A 19,540-nucleotide genomic window follows, 5' to 3' on the forward strand; every position below is an offset into this window, starting at 1 on the left:
GGACTCTTGCGCAACTCACCCGGGATGCTTGCGAAGCCGGGGAGAAACTCTTGGCGCCCCCTCCTGGCCAGCGTTGGGAATGAAGAATCGGGGGCGAAAGCGGAGGAAAGCGGCCTTCCCCAACCTGCCGCCCGCTGCATCCGTTGGCTTGGACCCACACTCGGCGCCCCCCCCCCAAATTCCCCTCCCCGGGAAGCCTGTTGGGAGGAGAGGAGGCGCCAGAACCTCCAACTTCAGAAAGGGCTTAACGAGCAGTTTGCAATCCTGCCCTTTTATTCATTCAGAACTCTACCTGTTGGACAGCTTGAAAACACCGTTCAAGAAAAACTTGCCAGCCTCACCGAGGTCTACCAAGGAAAGACACCAAATGTTCCAGATTGAGGCCTTTCTCGGCACTGGGATCTGGTACGGACAGGATTGAGGGCAGGAGGCACTGGGCATCCTGGCTAAACCGTGGTTAGTTCAAGCGATAGCTGATTCTTCTCCTTGTCACCTTCTTGCAGTTTTCCTAACAAGGATTTGGAACCCCCAGGAGCTCTGTTCTCATGTCACAGCAGATGGGGCAGGCATGGCCGTGCAATTGAAGCCCCCCCTCTTTTTAGGGCTGGGTGGGTGGGAATTATAGCCTTACCCACTGGGAGGGCACCAGGTTGGGGAAAGGCGTAGAAAGGAATCTCTATTTTCATGGATCTTAGGAGTTACAGGCAGTCCTGGACTTACAATCATTTGTTTAGTGACCATTCAAAGTTACAACAGAAAAAACTGAAAAAAAGCAACTTACGAGCAGTTTTCACACTCACAACCGTTGGAGCAGCCCCACGGTCACATGATCATAATTCAGATGCTTGGCAACTGACTCAGATTTATGACGGTTGCAGCATCCCAGGGGTCACATGAATGCGATGTGTAATCTTCCCAGCTGGATTCCGACAAGCAAAGTCAACCGGGGGGGGGTGAGGGAGGGGAGCAGATTCTCTTAATGACTGCACGATTCACTTAACAGCTGGAGCGATTCACTTAACAACGGTCATAAAAGGCTCGTAAAATGGAGCGAAACTCATTTAACAACGTGGCTTGCTTAAGCAATGAAAGTTTTAGGCTCAGTTGTGGTCTTAAGGCGAGGACTACCTGTGCAGTAATTGTTATTTGGGAAAGCGGCGTGGAACGTCCATCTGCAGGAGCAGCGTATCCTCAAAATTGGGGGAGCTTTGTTATTTTGTGGGTCTTTGCAGGGGCTTCCTGGGAAGCAGGAAGAAGTCGGACCCAGCAGGGTCTGGTCTGGTTTGCTGTTCCTCCGTCTCCAGGGCCCTCCCTCTCTGCCTGGCATTGCAAGAGAGCTGGGTGCCAATTCTGTCCTTCCTGCCCAGAATTGGCTGGTTCTTTAAACAGGGTGGAAATGTTTGAATGCCACTTTGGTCTTCCTAAGCAGCTGGTTTCACTTCCCAAGCTTTGCGAGACGATGCCTTGGCCTGGTCCTCGCTTTCTTTTTATGCAATTTTTTTTTTTAATTAAGAATCTTCGCATAACTAAAAAGCCGATCGAAAGAAAGAAAAACACGCAATGAAAAAAGAGAAGGAAGGAAAAGAAAAGGAACCTGCAGGGAGGGAAAGAAAACAGGGAGTGAAGGGGGTTTGTGATCCAGAGATGGGCAAGGGGGCCCTATTTGGCTATAAGACACGGATCCTCATGCCATCCATCTCTCTTCCGTGGCACAGTTTGATGATTAATTAACTCTCTTCTGCCGAAGGCATCTTGGCACAGCCAGCTGACTCTTAAGCGGGGCTATTTGTACGCTCCGAATGTCCATCCGGCATAGCATGACGTCTTTAGGAACCCGAGAGCTCGTTTACGTGGAAACGGTGACCAGCCATTGGGTAAGAATTAGAGGGGTCCGTATCCTGTCATCCTGGTGGGATTTCACACCCAGAACCCTCACATAGAGGCAGTTTGGTGTAGTGGTTAAGGTCTTTGTCTGTAAACCAGGAGATGGCAAGTTCTAGTCCCATCTTAAGGATGGAAACTGGCTGGGTTTGGTCCAATCACCAGGAGACAGTGAGTTCTAATTTCACCTTAGGGATGAAAGCCAGCTGGGTGACTTTGTGCCCATCATTAGGAGTCCGGCCTTAGGCATGAAAGCCCCCTGGGTGATGTTGGGCTAGTTACCAGGTGACGGGGAGTTCTAGTCCTCTTTTAGGCACAAGAACCAATCGGGGTGCCTTTTGGCCAGTCCCTCTCTTTCAACCCAACCCACCTCACAGGATTGTTGTTGTGGGGAAAATAGGAGGAGGGAGCAATATTAGATATGTTCACTGCCTCGTGTTGTTTATAAAAATAATGGCAGAATAAAAATCTAATAAATAACTAAATTTCCCTCTGTGAACTTGAGGGCATCGCCGCAAAAAAATCCTTGTTTTACGTCCAGGTAGAGCATCAATTCAGTGGCGCCCGCAGAGTGCCTGATTTATGGTAGGCCCTTGCCTAAAACCCAAGAGCCTGAAAAAATATGGGTAGACCTCGACTTACGACCCACAATTACGTCAGACATTTGTTAAGGGAGTTTTGCCCCATTTTATGATCTTTCTGGCCACCGTTGTTAAGTGAATCATTGCAGTCTTCAAGTTAGTAACACGGCTGTTCAGTGAATCCGGCTTCCCCATTGACTTCACTTATCAGAAGGTCAAACAAAAAACCCCTCCCCAAAAATGTTCTCATTGCAAAATGGCCTTTTTCAAAGTGCCTTTGCCAAAAAGACCCCTCCCCCCCCCCCCCCCCCGCAGCTGCCAAATGGAGCTTGAGCTACTGTTCAGTGGAAAAACAATGAAAAAACAACTTTTGCACCCAGAAGTTTGGTCCGTAGGGATCATTTTCGGATGTTTTTCTGAGTGGGGGAGAGGCTCCTTTGCCAAGAAATTACGCCAGGCAGGGCGAAGTGAATCAGAGGGAAGAGTGCGGGAGGCACTGGGTGGGGTGGGGGCTGCTCCCTGACTTGCAAGGATGGAGGGGGGGCAGCTGGGGTGGGAAGGGGGGCATGCAGGAGACTTGGAGCTGTGTCTCGGTTCCTGAGATAAGGCTGTAGTGGCAGGATGGAAAGCTCCCCACTCCGCCAGTGGCTGCTTCTGAGTATCTTCGTGCAACATCAGCCAGGTATGGCCAGAAGCAGCATCTGGATTTTTTTCCCCAGGAGGGAAGATTTGGGGAGGGGGTGTCTGGTGCTGAGCGGCAGATGATCTGCCTTCTCATTAGGAGCTTCATAACACGCAATTCTGCAACGGATGGACCGAACACCATTCCGGTATCCTCATGACACGTCGTGTCTCCATGGACTGGACAAGGGGGTCTGAGCACCACAGAAGGTGGTGGGGAAAGGAGGAGGCTGCTGTGATGCGCAATGCTCCAATCCTCTGGGCTAGGGCAGGGAGGGCAGGTGTGTGTGTGTGTGTGTCCCGGTCCAGGGTTGGGACTGGCCGAGCATAAGCGGCCCATCTCACCCGTGGGAAATCGCTGCCTTCCCCAGGCCTTGTGAGTCACACGCCTTCCGTTTGCAAACCCGGTGCTGAGTCATTGGCTGTTAAAAGTCAGGAAAATGCTCCTGGAAATGTCCCGCTTTCAATTATTTTTGTTTTATTTGATAATTTTCTCTTTTATTTCACTTCATTTTATTTTATTATCTTATTTTATATTTTATTTTATTTTGTTATTTATTTTATTTGATATTTTATTATTTTATTATCTTATTTTTTATTTTATTATTTTATATTTTATTTCATTTTCTTATTTTTATTTTGCTTTTCTTTTATTATTGTACATCGCAAATTTTATTTCGCTTCATTTTAGTTACTTGATGATTGTATTATTTCATTCAATACATTTTATTCCTTTTGCTTTTTTGTTATTGTCTGTGATACATTTTATTTAACTATCTTTTACTTTATTTCATTTATTACTTGTTTTATTTATTTATTTATGTTACTTCGTTTTATTCATTTCATTTTTTTTCCTTTTCCTTTTTTTATTGTTGCATTACTGCCTGTCATGTTTCATTTTACTTTATTTTACTTACTTCGTATTTTATTTTATTATTTCATTTTATGTTTCTTCGAGTTGTACACCTAAATGCTCTGCTTTTCCCACAGATACAGGAGTTGTGCGACTGCCATTTGTCACCTACCCAACTGATTATTCGCTTAAGAACTATAATGATTTACTTAACAATGGTGGTTTTTAAAAAAAGGGTCATAAAACTGGCTCCAACTCCCTTAACAACCACCTCATTTAACAACAGAAATTCCTGCTGTAACTCTGGTTGCAATTCCAGGACCAGTGATAAAGTCACTGTTTTTAGTGCTGTCATAACTTGGAGCAGTAGCTAAACGAACGGCCGGCCGTATGTGGAGGACAACCTGCAATTACAATTTTTTCTTTTTATTATTTTTATTTTGTAAGGGTGGGAAGATTGTTTGGGGAGTGGGATTCTGCCCAGGGGTGTCTTGCGGGCCAACAATGACCCCAAACGGAGGCTGCCTTGCCGACTTCGTCTTCCTCTCTGGCTATTTGCAAATTGAATTTGGCTGGGAGGAAAAATCCATAATACGTTTCCGGCAATTTCCATTTCCAGATCTCTTGAGTTGCGGTAATGATTTTACGATAATGGAAGGGTATTTAGTCATTCCACCACAGCAGAAAAGTGGAGGCCGAACCAGTAATTCGGAAGAAGGTTATTTTTTTTTTTAACAGATGCTTAATGGATTACTGACAAATTTTGTTTGGACAAAAAATAAGAGCAAAGAGGTTGAAAGAAAGGACTAACATTTATTACAATAAAACCAGGACAAGAAAATTTGTGTGGTTTTAATTTTCCGGGCAACTGGATCTTGGTGACAATGAGGACTAGAAACTTCCTTTTTTTCAGTTAAAACCAGGCTGTTCCACTTGTTATACGGCGCTTCTTATTCAACTTGGAAGAAACAATCCGGATATATATATATATATATTGGAGGGAAATAAAAAAGCAGCGAACATTAGAGAAAGGCAGATTAGAAAGGAATAAAACGTAACTCAGAAGCTCAGGCTTCCAATGTTTAAATAGAAGTACAGATAGTCCTCGACTTACAACAGGTTCGTTTAGTGACCGTTTGAAGTTACAATGGCCCTGAAAAAAGTGACTTATGGGCATTTTTCACACATACAATGACATTGCGTTGTCTCACTTAGCAGCACAAATTTTGGGCTCAATTGTAGTCGTAAGTCGAGGTCCTAGGGATGCTATAACCGTCGTAATTGTGAGGATGGGTCATCAGTCCCCTATCTCAGTGTCATTGTAGCCTCAAACAGTCACTAAACGAGTGGTTGTAAGTCAAGTGTTTTGGGGAGGGGGGTTCTTACCCAAGAGAGAGGTCAAAGCAATTGGGGAGGGGCCCATCCTGGCTCACAGCACGATGCAGAAGAGCCGTTTCTCTCGGAAAGGGTTCTCGGCCGAGGAGACGGGAGTGACCAGGGGGTCCTCTTTGGCGTGGGCTTCGCAGTATGCCAGGAGATCAGCTGCTGCCTTGGACACCTGGCCCAAAAGAAGGAGGAAGCACGAAAGACAGACTTTAGCTAGACTACAGCACCGCATTACTTCAGGAGCAGCCCTGGGCATCTGTTCAGTGAGCATCTGATGTTCGGGTCCCATTCCCTTAGCTTCCAGAGCCTTTAGCTAGACTACTGCACTGCATTACTTCAGGAGCAGCCCTGGGCAACTGTTCAGTGGGCACTTGATGTTCAGGGCCCAGTCCTTTGGCTCCCAAAGCCTTTAGCTAGACTACTTCACTGTGTTACTTCAGGAGCAGCCCTGGGCAACTGTTCAGTGAGCTTCCAATGTTTGGGTCCCTCTCCCTTGGCTCCCAAAGCCTTTAGCTAGACTACTTCACTGCATTACTTCAGGAGCAGCCCTGGGCAACTGTTCAGTGAGCATCTGATGTTCGGGGCTCACTTCCTGGCCCCAAAGGACTGCCCCCCCCCTTACCTTCATGCGATCAATGTTGACCTCGAGTTTCAGCTGTTCTACCGTCTTGCGCGCCTCCGCAATCTTGGCCATGTTGTTGGACATGTCGCTCTACACACACAGGGGGGCACACCTTCGCCCAGCAGAGGGTCACACAGAGAGACAAGCCGGTTGTGCGTTCGCAGCTACAGCGAATGGGGAAGCGCAGCGTCCCTTCCCAGATGAGAAGATATTCATGCAAAATACACATTTTGCATTTGCCATCAAGGCAGCCCTCACCTTTCAGGATGCACTTAACCCACAAACACACACACCACACAAAAGCCCAGGCCAGAGAAGTTGCACGGTCCATACAGTGTCTAACTGTCCCGTTCAATGACCAGCCTCCCCCAATTTGGAAAGTCCCATATGAGAGAAACAAGTAACCCAAATAACTAGACATACCCAGTTCCTGCAACTGTTCATCATATATTTTAGCCTCTAATCCACTAATTATCTTCCCTGCACTCTTTCTACAGAGCAATTAACCAATGTTGGGTTTCTGTGTCCAGTCATCTTTTTTGCCAGAATTAAAGAGAAAATAACAGAATAGAATAACAGAATTGGAAGGAACTTTAGAGGTCTTCTAGTCCAACCCACTGCTCAGGCAAGAGGCCCTATACCATTTCAGACACTGGTTGTCGAGTCTCTTCTAAAAAAAAAAACTTCCAATGTTGCAGCACCCACAACTTCTGGAAGCAAAAACAATCACTACCAGCCTGCCTTCCATTGAGGACCTAAATACTGCATGAGTCAAAAAGAGGGCTGTGAAAATATCTACAGACCCCCTCACATCCTGGACATAAACTGTTTCAACTCCTACCCTCAAAATGACACTACAGAGCACTGCACACCAGAACAACTAGACACAAGGACGGTTTCTTCCCGAACGCCATCACTGCTAAACAAATAATTCCCTCAACACTGTCAAACTATTTACCAAGTCTGCATTATTATTAAATCTTCTCATCGTTCCCACCACCCATCTCCTTCCACTTATGACTATATGACTGTAACTTTGTTGCTTGTATCCTTACGATTTATATTGATATTGTTTCCTGATTGCTTATTTCTACCCTATGACTATCATTAAGTGTTTTAAGTGTTGATGAAGGTATCTTTTCTTTTATGTACACTGAGAGCACCTGCACCAAGACAAATTCCTTGTGTGTCCAATCACATTTGGCCAATAAAAAATTCTATTCTATTCAAATTGTTCCACTGATTAATTGTTTTCAGTTTTAGGAAATTTCTCCTTATTTCTAGCTTGTTTCTCTCCTCAATTAGTTTTCACCTGTTGCTTCTTGTCTTGCTTTTTGATGGTTTGGAGAATAGGTTGAGCCTCTGTTCTTTGTGGAAACCCTTTAAATATTGGGTGCCTGCTATCGTGTCATCCCTAGCCCTTCTTTTCATTAAACCGCTCATCATATATTTTAGCTTCCAGCCCCCTAATCATCGTCGTTGCTCTTTTCTGCACTCCAATTAACCGACGTTGGTTGCCTATGTCTAATCATCTTTCTCGCCAGAATTAAAGAGAAAATGAGACCGGCAGGGGAAGCGGGGGCAGGCTATTGAAGAGATGAAGGCACTGGTTGGCCGTGGCAGATTCAAAGCCTGCCCTACTTTCCAAAGGAAAAGGGCACCAGACCCCCAACCGGGCAGAGCAACCATTTGCAGGGGGCAAATGCCATTAATTAGCTCTCTCTCTGCTCCCGGGGTCTGCTTCTCGAGGTTCAAAGCCATCCGCTAATTGCACAGCCCTCCTGCGTGGGAGATGGGAGGAAGCGGCTGGGGAGGAAAGCTTAGGACACAGCTAGAGATTTTGGGGTGGGGGTTGTGCCAGGGTAGCAGGGGGCTTTTGGAAGCAGCCCCTCCCTTCTAAAGGCTCCCATTCTTATCAGATGTGAGGTGTTAATACCACTTTATAATGCCTCGGTAAGATCACATTTGGAATACTGCATCTAATTTTGGTTACCATGGTGTAAAAAAGATGTGGAGACTCTAGAAAGAGTGCAGAGAAGAGCAACAAAGAGGATTAGAGGATTGGAGGCTAAAACATACGAAGAACGGTTGCAGGAACTGGACCTGGCTAGTTTAATGAAAAGAAGGATATTTAAGGGGCTTCCACCAAGAAGAGAGGAAGAGTGCAGAGAAGAGCAACAAAGAGGATTTGGGGACTGGAGGCTAAAACATAAAATACAGTTGCTGGAATTGAATCCGTTTAGTTTAGTGAAAAGAAAGACTAGGAATGACATGATAGCAGGCTTCCAATATTTGAGGGGCTTCTTATACTTATAATTCCAATACTTATTCTCCAAAGTACCTGAAGGCAAGACAAGAAGCAACGGGTGGAAACTAATCCAGGAGAGAAGCAACCTGGAATGGAACTAAGGAGAAACTTCTTTATAGTTAGAACAATTAAAATAGAATAGAATAGAATTCTGTATTGGCCAAGTGTGATTGGACACACAAGGTATTTGTCTTGGTGCATGTGCTCTGAGTGTACATAAAAGAAAAGATACCTTCATCAAGTACAACACTTACACTTAATGATAGTCATAGGGTACAAATTTAACAATTTAATTGTTAATTAATTAAATATTAACTAATTAATTCAATGGAATAACTTGCCTCCAGAAGTTGTGGCTGGTCCAACACTGGAGGTTTTTAAAAACAGACGAGGCAATTATTTGTCCACAATGGTATAGGATTTTCTGCCTGAGCAGAGGGCTGGACTAGAAGACCTCCAGGGTCTCTTCCAACTCTGTTATTCTGTTCTGTTATTCTCTTAAGAGTTCATTTTTGGCAGTGCCTCTGAGAATATGCAGAGTCCTTTTGAAACCTACAAGGTGGATAGGTAAAGCCACTCTCTTTCCCTCCCACTTTCCAATTTCTGGGAGCTAACCCCAAATTTGGAATCTGGAATATTTCTGGCAGTTTGTTCTGCTGTTTTAATCCATTTTGGGGGGATTCTGGGGAGAAATACAATTGCCAGGGCAGCTGTGTTGAAGGGTGGCAAAACCGGCTTGCAATGCCAGGTGTCCAAAGCCAGTTGCCGAGAAAGGAAGACTCTGAGCATATGCAGAGGGCTTTTTACTGCTTTTTCTGCTTTCCTGGTAGGAAAGCCAGATCTCTCTGCCGCCCTGCCCTGCCAGCTGGGACCCAATCCAGCTCAGCTTGGCACCTGATGCCAAGGGAGAAGATGGCTCCCTTATCTCTGCTTTGCAGAGATAAATATCAGGAAGAAAGCAAGTGATCCCTGGAGATCCCCTCCGTGTTTGAATCGCACAAAGAAAGGACCTCAAGAGCAGAGAAAGTAGCATTAGGGATCTCACACCCTACAACTTCGGTTAAGGTGGCTGGCAGAAGCGAGGGGCATTCGATTAGGATTTAAGATGACTAAAATATTGAAATGTGAGCTGTTTTAAAATAAAGTGGCTAAATATTTAATGCTAATATTCATTATTGCAATGTTTTAAACTTTTATTCTATTTTCTTTCTTTGTTCTAAGCTGCCTAGAGTAATTTTTAAGTGAGATGGGTGTCATGTTAATTCCATAATCAATAAAATTATGATGCAAAAGGATAAACAAAATGCAGTGATCCAAATGGGTGCATTTATCCTACTTTCCTCCCATCTCTTGAGTATGTGTAGAAATAAAAATATAAAGGAAACCCAAACCTATTTTTCAACAAGAACCTAATTTGCTTTTCCCAAAAGACTATAATTTTATTTAGATTGTATTCAGGGAGCGCCCAGCAACTCCGGACGGTGATAAACAAAGATAAACAAAAGCTTGCCGGTTTTAAAAGTTTTAAATTAAATTAATTTTTAATTACAGTGAAAAAGCATCTGGTACTTTACAGTTATTATGTCCACATTTCCTCTGGGATGCTAAAGGACTGCCAATATAATATTTCATGCAGCATATGAAATTTTAGTGCCTCCTAAACTGGTAATATTCCAAATATTCCATCTTGGCTCTCAATGTTAGGTAACTTTCTCCTATAAAGTAATGCAGGGGAAAAGGGAATTTCTGATCTTCGAAATCTTTAATTTGTGAGGATGCAACTCAAGAGAAACGTTTAAAAGTTTGCAATGAGACAAGAAAACCAGGTTGGTTTGCAACAGCCCGAAACCAAAATTCAGGTAGCATTTTTTTTTAATGAATAATAACCTTTCATTCAAAGCCATCCGTTCTGCAAGTCTGGACTCAGGGTTTTGAAAATTCAGTTGGACTTGACTAAAGACGCATTGCATCTTATTTAATATACGGCTATTCACTTTTGATCTCTTACTATCTTTTAGATGAAATTAAGAGACGAACGTTTCATGAAAACTGGTTTTTAGCAGGTGGGCGCTGAGTATTAATCGGTGTTGTTTCTTCAAACTTAAAAAGAGCTGGCTGTATGGCTAATATCTCTTGTCCGAAAAGACACTAGAGGTCATTCATCTTTGATGTCTTTTTGGTCAGTTTCTTATTTGATCATTCTCCTAGTTTGTATTTTAAGGTGGGTTGTCAAAACTGAATAAAGAAACTCTTCAGAAAAAGCATCACTTTTGATGCCTCTGGATCAAATCTGTTAGCCAGAAAAGATGCTAGCAGATGCCTCTTCCGTTTTTGAGTCCCAACACCTATCCATCAAGACACAGGTCTTAAGAAGCAATTAAAATCTTGGCTCTGCTCAAGAGGGGTGGTGGTCCCCAAATCCCCTCCCGCCCACCCCATATTCTGTCGTAGGAAGAGGCAGCTTTGCTGGGGTGCATGTGCGTTTGGTTCATCCCTCCCCCCCCCCCGTTTCTCCAGAATCTGGGTACCAAATGCCAGCTCCCCTCCGAGCCTACACTGCCCAAGTTGGAGGCTCTTCTTTCTCCATTTGCCCCCTCTCTCCATCCCTCCCTCCCTCCAAATCGAGTAGCTCCGGGTTCAAACAATAAGGAACAGAACGTGAGAATTGTGGAAGGTTCCTACCTGTTGCAGCTTCTGGGAGTGACTGCCTTGGTCTCTGGGTGGCGTGAGCAGCTGGTGGAAGGTCCCCGCTGGGGTTTTGCAGACAAAGAACAGAAGAAAGGGACCTGCTCTGCCAATGGCTGCCCCCCCACCCCCAGGAGATGCTGTTTTATATGCAGAGGGGAGGATGGGCCACAGGATCTAAGGTTGGAGACCTGGTTTATGGAAGCATATGGAGATTTCCAGGATCAGTGTTTCTTAAGCATAGCAACTTGAAGAGGAGTGGACTTCAACTCCCAGAATTCCCCAGCCATCATGTTAATGAACTTAGGGCCTTCTCTGTGGGGGCTCCCACCCTCTGGAACGAGCTTCCCCCAGGACTTCACCAACTTCCCGACCTCCGAACCTTTCGCCGCGAGCTTAAGACACATCTATTTATTTGCACAAGACTGGACTAGATTTTAAATTCAAATTGGTTTTAATGGGGATTTTATTATTTTTATTATCATTGTAATTATTCGGCCAATTATAATAAGTTTTTTAATGGATGTTTTATTTGTATTTATATGTATGTTTTTATCTGGTTGTGAACCGCCCTGAGTCCCTAGGGAGATAGGGCGGTATAAAAATATGAATAAATAAATAAATAAACAAATAAATCAGATGGGTGGACTTCAACTCCCAGAATCCCCCAGCCATTATGCTAATGAATTTTATCAGATATATGGATTTCAACCCCCCAGAATTTCCCAGCCAGGATGCTAATAAACTTTTTAAAATGTGAAGACTTCAACTTCCAGGCTAGCTGGGGAATTCTGGGAAGTGAAGTCCAGACATCTTCAAGTTGCTAACTTTGAGAAACACCGCACTGAGAGCCCTCGACAGGTAGTCCTTGACTTACAACCGTTCGTTTAGTGACCATTCAAAGTTACAATGGTGTGTTTAAAAAAAATGACTCAGCACCGTTCCTCACTCTTAGGACCGTGGCAGCACCCCCCAGTCATGTGATCCAAATTCAGGTGCTTCGTGACTGGGGTGTGTGTACAATGGACTCAGCATCCTATGTCTTCTGCCAGGTTAGAACTAACCGAGTTTAGTAACAAGTTGGTTTAGGGTACCAATCACAGGAGATCATGTTCCTCTACATCACGGGTCTCCAACTTTGCTGGCTGAGGGACTCTGGAAGTTGAAGTCCACAAGTCTTAAAGGGACCAAGGTTGGAGACCCCTGTTCTACATTATGCTTTTTTTTTTTCAAGACAAAAAGCAGGGGGTGAAAATTAACTCGGGATATCACAGGTTGACAAGATTATTCAGAATACAACTCTCAAGAATTTTGTAAAATTTTGCCAGCGATGTTAGATTTTAGCATCATTTATGGGGGGGGAAAACAACAACCTTGGATGCAGTGCTGATGTCGGCCACAGGAGGGCAGAGCAGGCAAGAAAATCACCCCATGGAAAGCATGTACTGAACAAATATTCTTGGAAAATTCCTTCCAAGCTCTGAAATTCGATTCTGCTACCAAATTTGGTGATCAGGCAACTTGCTAGACCTGAGTGAGCAAAAGGGAATTCCTGAGCTCATATAATATGTGGCTTGCCTGATTCTTATCACCTGGTAATGCAGTGTTTCTCAACTTCGGTGACTTCAAAGATCTGTGGACTTCAATTCCCAGAATTCCCCAGGCAGTCAAGTTCAATAGTGTGCTGGCTGGGGGAATTCTGGGAGTTGTAGTCCACACATCTCAAAGTCCAATAGCGTGCCCACTGGGGGATTCTGGGAACTGAAGTCCACAGATCTTAAAGTTCCTAAGATTAACAAACACGGTGGTAATGCACGCTGAATTATATTTCTGCATTGAAGTCAGATTGGTTTTGCTAGACCCCCAGGACGCTGCAACTGTCATAAGTACAAGTCAGTTGCCAAGGGTCTAAATTTTGATCACGAGATCGCAGGAATGCTGCAACGGTCGTAAGGGTGAAAAACGGTCAGAAGTCCCTTTTTTCAGTGCGGTTGTAACTTTGAACGGTCACTAAATGAATGGTTGTAAGTTGAGCACTACCCAGGAGATTTTTATTCCCCCCCCCCGGGTTTAAATCTCTTGTTTGTCTCTTCCAGACGTCCTGGGTTCTGACCTCCCTGCCTCCAACACAGTGTGTGGAGTGTGTGTGTACGTGGAGTTCTCTTGCACAAGTGCTGCAACTTTGTGTGAGCTGCATGGGACTCTGATCGAAGCCAGATGAGAGCGCTCAGTTCCTTTGACCTGATGTCATGCGTCTGCCTTCGGCTCAGGCATGCGCGCACACACGTGTGTCCACACTCCTGTGCAGCCCCCTCTGGCTCTCCTTCTGCCAGCTGCGATAAGGGTGCTGCAGGAGGGCTAAAATTAACTGGAGGGGGGAGGAGGAGGGAATTCTTGGGGCAGCGTCTGGAAGAGATCAGAGCTTTGCCAGAGAGCAGGATGGGGAAGGACTGGTGGGCTGTGTTGTCAGGCAGGCACAAAGGAGAGGCCCAAACTCAGCCATTTTATTCCCAAGTGGAAGAGAACTGTGGTTCAGGGCAGTCTACCTGCAGAATGGGGCCAGTGAGGGAGCTATTCAAGGCAAAAGAGAGCTTAAATCCTTTTCAGCTACGGAGCCAAGGGTGGGGGGGGGGAGTGCTTAGAGCTGCCAGCGGGCAAATCTTCACCTGCTTTTTTCAGAAAAAGAAGAACGCAAAGGTAGCAAAGGTTGATCCATTCGGCTGAGTGTCCCCAGATTTTGAAGGAGGCGCTGGTAGTTTTGGGGTGCTTTCATTCCGTATGCATATTTACGTTATATGGGAGGAGGTGAATGTGTGCATTTCCATCCCTATGAAGAAAAGACACCAGATAGCTGAGTGGGGGAAGAGGGAGGGAGGGAGACGGGAGGGGGGAGAGAAAGAAAGAAAGAAAGAAAGAAAGAAAGAAAGAAAGAAAGAAAGAAAGAAAGAAAGAAAGAAAGAAAGAAGAGAGAAAGAAAGAGAGGGAGAGAGAGAGAGAGAGAAAGAAAGAAAAGAAGAAAAGAAAGGAAAGAAAGAAAGAAAGAAAGAAAGAAAGAAAGAGAGAGAGAAAGAAAGAAAGAAAGAAAGGGAAGGAGGGGAGAGAGAGAAAGAAAGAAGAAAAGAGAGAAAGAGAAAGAAAGAAGGAGGGGGGAGAGAGGAAGAGAAAGAAAGAGAGAGAGAGAGAAAAGAAGAAAGAAAGAAGGAGGGGGGAGAGAGGAAGAGAAAGAAAGAGAGAGAGAGAGAGAGAGAGAGAGAAAAGAAGAAAGAAAGCAAGAGAAAGAGAAAGATAGAGGGAGGGGGGAGAGAGAATGAGGAAGGAAGGAAGGAAGGAAGGAAGGAAGGAAGGAAGGATACAACAGTGTTTCTCAACCTTGGCAACTTTCAGATGCTTGGACTTCAATTCCCAGAGTCTCCCAGACACTGGGCTGAGGAATTCTGGGAGTTGAGGTCCAAGCATCTTAAACTGCCCCAGCTTAAAAAACACTATGCGACACAGAGGTAGAAAAATGTTGATTCTGCCCTTAGAACCATCGGGTGTGGGGGGACTTAACTCTGGCTTCACCCAGGAGCCAGAGCACTCTGCACATGCTCCCAGCATCCCTGCCATTCCTTCCCAGGGTGGATCATTCGAAAGCGCCCACTGGAGGGCTCAGCCTCGTCTTTGCCAGCCCCTTCAAACCAGGGGAAGGCCTCCCCCTCCAGAGCAGCAGGCTGAAGAAACCCTCTTTTGCAGGACAATGGGCCCCCATCCCTTCGGGCCACAGAGTGCTTCATGTGGACTAGAATCTTAGCCTTTCTTGCTTCAGGTGGGGAGTGGGGTCTGGCTGGTTTCTGCAGCCTTTCCAGAGTGAAGGTGGCTTGCCAAGAAAGACCTGCTAGATAAAATCCAGGCATGGGGGAGAAATTAACCTCCTCCCCCCACTTCCCTTCTCCCCATCTTCTTGGCTCTTCCGCTCATCTTCAGCTGACTCCTCAGCATCTCCAGACGATGAGGCTGGTTGGTGCCGTCACCATAGCAACCCTGCCACAAGCACCCGCATCCTTCTGCCTGGTGGGTGAGGAAGACAAGCATCTCCCGGCAGGTGGGTGTGAATGCGGGGCGGGGGGAGGTGGGGGGGACGCCAGTCCTCTCTGGTTCCCCTCCCACCAAGGCTTGGCTCCTCCAGGGCCTCTACCCAGGGCGGTGGGACCCGAAGGTGGCGTTTTGCATGACGCTGGCAGCTCGGCTGGCAGAAACCAGGATTAGAGAGGTGGGTGGGGGGCTTCACGGTTGGTGCCAACTGACTTTAGTTAGGGTCATTCTGCAGGTCCAGAAATAGGTCAACAGAGCAACCAAGTTAAATGGTAGGAATGCAGCCCAGATTCATGAATGCGAGAGGAATTAGCTCCCACCCACCCGCTTCCTGCAATTCTGAAGTTGCCACCGATTCGTTTCCTTCCATGGCCAGGAAAGTGCAGGTAGTCCTCGGCTTACGGCCACAACTGAGCCCCAAATTCCTGTTGCTAAGTGAAACATTCGTTTTGCCCCATTTAACGACCTCTCTTGCTTTTCACATTTATTACAGGGATCACTGCAATGGTGAAGTTGGTAACAGTGACTCTGGCTTCCCCATTTAGAATAGAATAGAATAGAATAGAATTTTTATTGGCCAAGTGTGATTGGACACACAAGGAATTTGTCTTGGTGCATGAACGTATCTTTTCTTTTATGTACACTGAGAGCATATGCATCAAGACCAATTCCTTGTGTGTCCAATCACACTTGGCCCATAAAAAATTCTATTCTATTCTATTCTATTCTATTCTATTCTATTCTATTCTATTCTATTCTATTCTATTCTATTCTATATGCCCTCAGTGTACATAAAAGAAAAGATACGTTCATCAAGGTACAACATTTACAACACAGTTGATGGTCAATATATCAATATAAATCATAAGGATTGCCAGCAACAAGTTATAGTCATACAGTCATAAGTGGAAAGAGATTGGTGATGGGAACTATGAAACGATTAATAGTAGTGCAGATTCAGTAAATAGTCTGACAGTGTTGAGGGAATTATTTGTTTAGCAGAGTGATGGCATTCGGGAAGAAACTGTTCTTGTGTCCAGTTGTTCTGGTGTGCAGTGCTCTATAGCGTCGTTTTGAGGGTAGGAGTTGAAACAGTTTATATCCCGGATGCGAGGTGTTTGTAGAAGGGATTTTTTTGTTTCTTTGTTTGTAGAAGTTGTGCTTGTAGAAGGGATCAGGTAACCCCAGGACACTGCAACCGTCATAAATACGAGTTCCTTGCCGAGAATTGGAATCTTGATCATGTGACCGTGCGGAAACGGTCGTAGGTGTGAAAAAAACAGTCTGCCAGTCACTATTTTCAGTGCTGTTCTAACTTCAAAAGGTTGTAAATTCAGGACTACCTGCAATTACCAACAATAAAACACAAACGTACACACACCCTCAATTGTTGAGCCAATGAACACACAACCGCTTGGCTGCTGGCTTTTATCCACAAGAGGCAGCCCACAGCAGTGGTGGGTTTCAACAATTGTTACTCGGTGGGCGTGGCGTGGCTTGGTGGGCGTGGCTTGGTGGGCGTGGCAGGGGAAGGATGCTGTAAAGTCCCCATTCCCTCCTGATCAGCTGGGACTCAGGAGGCAGAGAATAGATGGGGCCAGTCAGAATTTTTACTACCGGTTCTCCAGAACTGGCCAGAACCTGCTGAAACCCACCTCTGCGGCCCTGTCCTCAAACCGTTGCAAAATTCGAATCTTTCGGCTGTTGGGCCACTACCCAGCTTTGAATCCCGAATGCTGAGGATCCTGAGCACGCTTTGCTGGTACATTCAAGAGGGTTCAAAACAATCCTGCTCAATCCTGTCCAGCGGATAGGCAGGACCCCCCCCACACACGCACCTTTGTGAAACTTTTAACAACTGTTTTTGCAAAGGAGAGGGCTGTTTTATGGCCGCGGGTGGATGAGTGGGTGGGATGGCTTTATATGGCCTTCTCCACTTTGCAAACCCTCCTAATATTAAGCCGTTGCTGGTCTGGGAGAAGCCCCCTCGGGGGCCCGTGGAGTAAGACGGGAGGGAGGAAAGGAAGAGGGGGTAGGTATGGGGGGGGGTCTTTTGTCTCCCATCTGGAAAAGATTAGGAGAGGCCTGCCTGTCCCATGCCAGGTTCAAGTCAGCACAGTGGAGAGCCAAAAAAAACTGGGCTGCCGACAAGCTTCCCCACCCCTCTTGCTTCCTGCAGCTCAGATTTCGGTCGGTCTGGGTTTCCCCGAAGGGCTCGGCTGGATGTGGGTTCATGAAAGAAGCCCTACCACCCCCCCCCCCGCCAACCTTGGCTGGTGCCAGCTGTGACCCATCCATCGGTTGGGCAAAATCCCCAGAAGAGGTTCGTTGTTGCACCCCTTGCCTGAGTTGCTGATCGGACATTGGGGGGGGGAGGCTCTTCTTCTTCTTGGAGTGGGAAGGCAGGCGGAGAAGATGGGAGAGAAGTGCAGGAAAGGGAGGAGGAGGAGGAGGAGCAGAAAAACAGAGTTGGAACCTTGGAGGTCATCTAGTCCAACCCCCTTCTGAATCAGGAGACCCTACACCATTTCAAACAAACAGTTGTTCAGTCTGTTGATGGAGCACCCATGACTTCTGGAAGCAAGCTCTTCCATTGATTGATTACTCTTACTGGTTAAGAGGAGGAAGAGGAGGAGGAGGAGGAGAACAGTGGGGTCCTGGATGCTCTCTGAGCTTGCTTGTTTGTTTTCAGACGTTCCGTGACCCAACTAGATAACATCATCAGTGCTAGGAGGGGACAGGTGTGTGTGTGTGTGTGTGATTTGCAGAGAGGAGGGAGAGGAGAGGGAAAAGGAGGAGGAAGACATCCCATCCAAGCCCACCCTTAAAATAACTGCAGCTGAACTGGGACCGCTCCCAAAGAAGAGGGTGGGAGGAAGAGGCCGCCCAGCCAGCCCCCCCCCTCCCATCAAACTGGGGAGGGACGGAGGAGAAGGAGGGAAGTGCCCCTCAGTTCCAGGGGAAAAAGTTTGGAAAGCCTCTTTTCTGGCTGCCTTTTCTGGCGGAGGGGCAGGGGGGGGGGTGAGCATCTGGTTCTCATAAGGGCCTCTGTGCCGTCCAGGCTGCTGGAGCTGGAAGCAGATGGGAGCCTGGGAGGGGTGTGTGTGTGTGTGTAGGGGGAGAGGGGAGGGGCTGCAAGGGGGGAAGATGGACCCCAGATAGCCGGATGGAAAGTAGAGCTGAACTCTCACCGCGTGTGTGTGTGTTTGTTTGCAACAAGGAGGCCCAGAGAAAACGGGGCTGGTTTGCTTCCAGAGGGTCCCCCTCTCGCCCTCTCAAGGTCAGTGGGACACAGGCACTCCCCGATGTACAACCATTCGTTTAGTGACCGTTCAACGTTACAACAGCGCTGAAAAAAAGGAACCTATGACCCATTTTTTCACACCTACGACCGTGGCAGAATCTCCGCCTTCACGTGATCAAAATTCGGACGCTCAGCAACCGATTCGTATTTATGACAGTCCCAGTGTCCTGGGGGGGGTGTTGGGGGGGGGATACGTCACGTGATGATTCCCCTTTGGCGAATTTCCGAGAAGCAAAGTCGAACAACCGTCTTACTAACTTAAGGGATTCACTTAACAACGGCGGCAAGAAAGAGCATAAAAACGGGACAAAGTTCGCTGAACCCATGACTCGCTTAGCAACAGAAATTATGGGGTCCATTGTGGTCGTAAGTCGAGGAGTCTATCCTCCTCCACTGAGTAACCCACGCCGGCCACCCAACCCTCTTAACTACAGTAGCATTTTCCTTTCATCTTCCTTGAGTGACTTTGGGTAAACAGATCAAATCCTTCCTTGCTATTTGCTTGTAGGACAGGGGTTTGTGTGTGTGTTGTGTGTGTGTGTCTTTGTGCTGGCCTTGGTGCCAAAGTCACAAAATCTGCAGCCAGGCCAAAAAGCGGTGCAGGTCAGAGAAACGGAGAGAAGCCACTTGGTTTAGGAAAGTCCAAATGCCCAGGCTGGCGGTTGCTAACCCTTAAAATCGGGGCTCCCTAAACTCGGCAACTCTTAAGACTTGCGGACTTCAACTCCCAGAATTCCTCAGCCGGGAAAGCTACCAAGTTTCGAGACCCCTGCAAATACGTCTCAAGCGGTGAGGAATCTAAAAAAAAAAAAAAGATTTGCAAAATTGTTTTTGCTGAAGATGCCGCTGGGCTTAGTGGGACCATCGTATAGCAACCATCGGCCTCTCTTTCAGATCCCTGCCGATTCCCCCGTACTGGTAAGATGGATGGGGGATTCTGCTGAGACTTATAAGTTGATCAACAAAGCTAGGAGTTTCACCCTCGGGGGCTTCCCAACTTTGACTGTCTGTTCCCTGCATGAGCGAGCGCATAAACTTTAGCCGGGATTTGCAGGGCCCCCCATGAAGGTTTGGCCTGCTGTAGTTTATGGGCTATAACAGGAAGTTCAGGTCTCTCCAGCTTGAAGTAGAGATCAATCACTGGAGACCTTTGGGGTCCAAGGTGCCC

General features: G+C 46.4%; 1 protein-coding gene across 1 annotated transcript; it reads right to left on the reverse strand.

Moving 5' to 3' along the window:
• Positions 1-3,922: 3,922 nt before the first annotated feature.
• Positions 3,923-7,121, reverse strand: GNG8 (G protein subunit gamma 8). The gene has a single exon (XM_058196384.1). It carries the CDS (start codon positions 5,669-5,671, stop codon positions 5,426-5,428), a length of 246 nt encoding a protein of 81 aa, XP_058052367.1. The 5' UTR covers positions 5,672-7,121; the 3' UTR covers positions 3,923-5,425.
• Between the last annotated feature and the right edge of the window lie 12,419 nt (positions 7,122-19,540).

The sequence above is a fragment of the Ahaetulla prasina genome, chromosome 10 (assembly GCF_028640845.1).
Source record: "Ahaetulla prasina isolate Xishuangbanna chromosome 10, ASM2864084v1, whole genome shotgun sequence".
NCBI lineage: Eukaryota > Metazoa > Chordata > Lepidosauria > Squamata > Colubridae > Ahaetulla > Ahaetulla prasina.

Coding starts and splice junctions, on each gene's coding strand:
- GNG8 (XM_058196384.1), bottom strand. CDS start 5,671: ATGGGACCCGAACATCAGATGCTCACTGAACAGATGCCCAGGGCTGCT.